We start from the raw sequence: 5,963 nt of genomic DNA on the forward strand, positions 1-5,963 counted from the left end.
ATGAAAGGTCCCCACTGTCACTCCGGGAAAGGGAGCGAGACCGCTCCGTGGCGGGGAGGCCGGCTCGGCTGCCGGCTGCGCCCCTGCCCCGCCGGACACTCCCGCTGGGCAGCGACCGGTGTCCCCGTCCCACAGCGGGAGGGGGAGGCGGGGCCTGGGGAAGGGGAGCTTGTCCAGGAGTACCGCAAAGGGGAGCAACGAGAGATCCTCCGGCAGAGGAGGAGAGGCTCGACCAGCAGATGAGCATCGCAGGGGCATCTCTGTACTCACCCAAACCTCCATGGGTCTCCGACGTGAGCTCTGGACCGAGTTGCCCCTCCACTAATCTGGCTCGCCTGGTCCCAAGGGAAAAGGCAGAGGGTAACCCTCCTGCTCCGGCGGCCCGGAGCCAGGGGAACTTTGGTGGGGTTGCCGGGGTCCATGTCCCAAGGCTGGCTCCAGAGGCTGAGAAAAAGGGGCGGGAGGAGGACGACTTTAGAGCTTCCCGAGAAATGGTATTGCAGTAAAATGATGATGAAAAAGTCGGGCTGAAGAGGGTTAACGCCAGGAACCCCGGGCCGGGTCCTGGAGGGGGCAGCGCATCGCCTCTGCCTCCCCGCCAGGGAGTCCCGGACGGCCTCTTCTCCCATGAGCGGGGCTGGGTGTCTTTCTAAATAAACTACACAGACACCGTATGGGCATCCATAAAATATATCTGTATAGGCATATACACATATATAAGGTAAGCAAAACGGACCTCGGGAGACCCCTTAGAGGAGAGTCCTCTCCCCTTCCCTAGCACGCACCATCCCCTCCACCGGCAGGACACCCACTGCCTGCTCACGGGAGCAGTCGCCCCTCCGCCACTCTCCCAAAACCGGCTCAAACGCCTCATCCAGGGGGCTCCGGGCTGAGGGCAACCTCACCGCTCCGCCGACAGCCCGCGGCGGCGGCGGCCAGGCCCGCGGGGCCGGAGCCGGCTCTCCGGGCGGCGGAGGGCGCATCTCCTCCGTCCATCGCCGCCGCCGCCACATGAAAGCGCTCGGCGGGGGGTGGGCGGGGGGTTATTATTATTAATGATATTAATGATATTAATATAAGCGCGATGTCCGCGGCGCCGATTGGCTGCCGGGGCTGCCCGCTGAGCCCGCTGCAGCCAATGGAAGGCCCGGGATGTGGAGCGGCCAAGCCCCCCCGGCTGCGGCCCGTGTGTGCCGGGGCCGCCGCCGCCACCCCCCCGCACGGGGATTTGCTCCCTAATTGACCTAAATAAGGAGCTCGTGAACGGCGGCCCCGGGGCGGCGCGCACACACAGGGACACACAGACGCACACAGGGACACACAGACACACACGGACACACAGACACACACACGCACACGCCCGGCAGCGCCCGGCGCCAGCCGCTCTCCCCGCGCAGATCCCAGTCGGCGCGGCGCTCCGCCCACCGCAGGATCCCCCGCTCCTGCCCGCCGTTTAACTCGCATGACATTTTTATTTCGTTATTAGCGTTTTCGCGCAGAATCTGGCGCCTCCGATGGGTTGTCGGGCTGCCTTTTTTTTTTTTTCCTTCCCCGTTCCCTTCCCCTCCTCCCCCTCCCCCCTCCCCTCCTAGCTTGCAGGAAATGATGGCAAACCGCGATCTGAAATGATTACTCCGGAAAAAAACGCTTTTATACCAGGAGAGCATCCACGGGGCTAGGCAGAGGCGAGAGGCGGCCGCGGGGCAGCGGGGAGCCGAGGAGCCAGCCGCCGGCGGAGCCGGGACCCCCTCCAGCAGTTCTCTCCGACGATGCCGGACGAAGCCACGGAAAACGCCGGCTCCACCTCCGCCCGCGTCTCGTCCTTCTTCATCGAGGACCTGCTGGGCACCGAGGGCACGGCGGGCGGCGGGGCGCGGCGGGCGGCGGCGGCGGGCGGCGGGCGCGGGGGGCCGCGCTGCGGGCCGCACTCCCCGCTGCGCATCGGCGCCCCGGGCTGCCCGCTCCGCGACGCCGCCGTGGGCTGGTACCGCCGGGCGCACGCCGCCTTCCTGGGCTGCGCCAGCCCCGACAGTAAGTCGCCTTTCCCCACCCTTCACCGCCGGGCCCGGCCGGGGCTGGGGATGGGGCTGGGGGTGTTCCTGCTCCCCCCGGGGTGGGGGGGGTCCGGGTCCCGGTGCAGGCCGGAGGGGGATGCACGGAGCGCACCCGTAGCCCCCGCCCTGCCTCCCCGTTTTCGGCCGCTCGGGGCAAATCTCCGGAAATGCTCCCTATGGTGTCAGGCACCTGGAGCCTCCGCCCCGCCGCCCAAAGTGTAAACAGGGATTCTTGGCTTCCTTGGGGACTTTTTTTTTTGTTCTTTCCCTTTCCCTCCCCCTATCTCTTTTTCTTTCTCTATTTTCTGTCCTTTTATTTTAATTTTTTTTTTAAGAGGCAGGTCTGGGGTTTTTTTTAGGTTTTTTTTTTGTTTTTTTTTTTTTTTTTTGTTGTTGGTTTTTTTTTTTTTTGTTTGGTTTTTTTTTTGACTCCCCATCAAGCCGGAAAGCTGGGAGCATCGTGCCCCAGCAGCGCAGTGGAGACTTTGGTAAGCCGGGGGAGCAGCTGGGCTCAGTCCCGGCTGCCCCGGCCGCCCCTTCCTGCAGAGCCAGCCCCGCTGCCCTCCGCCCGCAGCACGGCCTCTCGCTGCAGGCATCCCAATGGAGAGGGTGTTGGAGCAGAAATCGGGGTTCGGGGCAGAAATTAGCTTATGACAGAGTGAATGGGCTGCCATTAGTGGTTATTTTCTATCTTCTGATAGAAAAAACATTGCGCCTCGGAGCAACTCTGTGACCCTATACGAGCGTTCAGAAATTTCCTTATTGCTCAATAAGGAAAAGAGGCGTGATTTGTAATCCAAAGAGTTTTTCTTTAGATTAATGGATTTATTAATATTTTTCATTTCTCTCAGAAGTACATATAGAGACAGCAAAGTACTCCAGAAACAACTGCGCTTTTTTCCTTTTTTTTTTTTTTTTTTAATTCTGGTTTCCCTCTGTTCTATAAGGAGTAGGGAATGTTTTTTCCCCTTTAAAATTGTAATTGAAATGCACAGTGTTGGAGACTCCATGGAGGTATGTCCGGATACTAGAATAGTTGTCCCCATCCATTAGCTTTTTGAAGTCCAGAATAATGTGAATTATTGCTTTTTGCCCCTCTCTATATACACACGGACGCACTATTATGCTTACCCCTCTGACACACAAATGTACTTTTAAATATGTATACGTGCATGCGTGTGTAAATACAGACGTGTGTATATAAATAAGAGGTCACTCGTACTCCTATGTGTACATACATATATAAAAAATTACATACGCACTTCTGTGCATCTCCACGTGTGTGTTTACACACACGAATGCGTTTTATGATTTGAAAACAGCCCATGTGCGTGTTATGTGCATACACAGGAGTGCGTTTATGTGTGTGCACGCATACGCAGAACCAAGAGCAAGTCCATAGATCAGTATATTTATATACGTAAAATACAGGGCTTATGTTTCCATATAAGCATACGTGCATGTGTGCGTATGCACTCAGAAATATTTGGGAGTTTATCGGAGGAGGCAGAGAAGCGGCAGGAGCCTTCGCCCGGGCCCCTCGCTGCTCGGCCTTGCTCTCCTCCCAGCCGCGCTGGTTTCCCCTCCCGGTGAGCGGGGCGCGGCGCGGGCTGTGGATGCCCCTCGATCCCTGCAGCAGCCCTCTGCCTCTCTTTGCAGCCAGCGACCGGGACTCGCCCGAGCTGCCCGAGGAGCCGGCGGAGCGGTCGGGCGGCGGCGGGCGAGCGGCGGCGAGAGCCCCGGCGGGCGGGCGGCCGGGGCCGGGCGGCCGCGAGGAGGAGGAGGAGCGCGGCGAAGAGCCGGGAGAGCCGGAGCAGCGCGCCGCCGGCCGCAAGAAGAAGACGCGCACGGTGTTCAGCCGCAGCCAGGTGTTCCAGCTGGAGTCCACCTTCGACGTGAAGCGCTACCTGAGCAGCTCCGAGCGGGCCGGGCTGGCGGCCTCGCTGCACCTCACCGAGACCCAGGTGAAGATCTGGTTCCAGAACCGCCGCAACAAGTGGAAGCGGCAGCTGGCCGCAGACCTGGAAGCGGCCAACCTCTCCCACGCCGCCCAAAGGATAGTGCGGGTCCCCATTTTGTACCACGAGAACTCGCCGGCGAGCGCCTTGGGCTTCACCCTGCCGCACATGTCGCCCCCCTTGGTGGGCTTCTCCAGCGGCGTCAGCTACCCCCTGGGCACCTTCCCCGCCGCCTCCCTCCCTTTCCTACGGTCGCAGATGACAGGACTCGTCTGAGCGCCCACCTCTGCCGGGACAGCGGCCCCCTCGCCCCCTCCCTCGGCTTCCAGCTCCACCCCCCTTCCTCCACGGACTTTTTATTTTCAACTTACACGTTTCTTGATTTTCTGCTTTTTGACTTTTTTTTTTTTTTTTTTTTTTTTTAACGTGCAATAAACTTACTCTTGGGGTAACTCGGAGCGTCGTGCGGCAGCCCGGAGGGAGCCGAAAGGACTTGAAAGACCCCAGCCATGCACAGGGATCAGGTCGGCGGGGCTCTCACCGCCGCGCATCCAAAGAAAATCCAGCCCCGTGGCAGCGGCAAACCCTCACGGCCGCCCCGGCCCCGGGCTGGCGCAGACCGGCGTTTCCCGTGGGGGAACAGACCCTTCCTCCTGCGAGCCGCAGAGCCGCCGAGCGTGACACGAATGTACGGAACAGCCGGCGCTCTCCGGCCGCGCCGCCCCCGCCCCACGGGCGGCCGAGCCTCGGGGCCCCGCCGCGGCCAAGAGACCCTCCCGGGCTCCTCCGGTGGCCCGGGCCAGCGCTCCTACCGGGGAAACATTTAAGCTTCCCCGCTGCCCCAGCAGCTTTCCGTGCAGAGCGGGGGACCCTGCTGATCCCAGCGGCTTCTCCAGGGCCCTTTGTTTTGGCCACTTAATCCGTACATATCCCCACCCGTCGTTACTCTCATTTCCATACTGCCGACACCCAAGCATGTGCTGGTACCCCCGGTCCTTCTCGATGCAGAAGTTTTGATTTGAAACAACTTGAAGGCAAAGTGTTGGAAAGAATTCGCCCTGCTGAAATCCGAGCTGTGAGGATTTGGTTTCTTTGTTTTCGTTTTATTTCCCTGGCAAATTACCGGCTGAAATACAAGGTTTTATGTATACACATATATATGTAATTCTGCATACTGTATTTTACAAGTGGATTTGCCACTTTTTTTTAGTCTCCTAAAGAGGTTGAGGAAAGCATACCTCGACTTGTCTGTCTCTTACAGGATCGGTTTGTGTAATCGATTAATAATTCACTGGCAATTAAAAAGGAAGGAAAGAAAAATAATCAGATGGGAACAGACTGGGGAGCTGTATGTCTGATTATGCAAGCGAACCTGTAACGTGATATTATATGAAGTATTATGCATGCCAAGTTATTGTTTTTCTTTAATAACTGTTTTGTTTCCCCCCTCCTACCCACTCCTAAAATGAATTTCTGGACTATCATTATTTCTAAAAGTTTGAATTTCTTTTTTCAAATATTGAGGGGGAAATGACCTTATAAAACTCGGCCTTGGTGGAAAGTCAAGCTTTGATCGTACCTTCCAGGGCATAATCAGCTGCAATTGAACCAACCAGCTCGGAGCACTCGGTGTCCCCGCAGGCAAGGCCAGGTCCTGGATCTGCTGGGGAATGTGCATGCGGACCTGTCTCCTGTGAGGAAGGGCGATTTAATTCTTACTCTTTCCTATGCTTTTCATTATAATTGGAGCAATCTTTTTCTGGTTATGAAATCGATCAACAAGATGTGGTGGAGCTTCAGCTTTGATACAATACCCTAGAAGAAGGGTCAGGGGTGGACTATAACCTTGACACAATTTTGGACTTTCCCCCCCCTTTTTTTTTCTTTTTTTTTTCTTTTTTTTTTCTTTCTTTTTTATTCTTTTCTTTTCCTTTTTTTTTTTTTTTCCTCT

At 57.1% G+C, this 5,963-nt stretch overlaps 1 protein-coding gene across 1 annotated transcript; it reads left to right on the top strand.

Moving 5' to 3' along the window:
* Nucleotides 1-1,769: 1,769 nt before the first annotated feature.
* Nucleotides 1,770-4,288, top strand: LOC311152867 (homeobox protein HMX1; the record flags this gene model as incomplete). The annotated part of the gene is made up of 2 exons (XM_084204292.1): nucleotides 1,770-2,031; nucleotides 3,714-4,288. The coding sequence occupies 2 exons, from the start codon at nucleotides 1,770-1,772 to the stop codon at nucleotides 4,286-4,288; spliced, it is 837 nt and encodes a 278-aa protein (XP_084060418.1).
* Between the last annotated feature and the right edge of the window lie 1,675 nt (nucleotides 4,289-5,963).

The sequence above is a fragment of the Fringilla coelebs genome, assembly GCF_963513975.1.
Source record: "Fringilla coelebs genome assembly, chromosome: 4".
Taxonomy (NCBI): domain Eukaryota; kingdom Metazoa; phylum Chordata; class Aves; order Passeriformes; family Fringillidae; genus Fringilla; species Fringilla coelebs.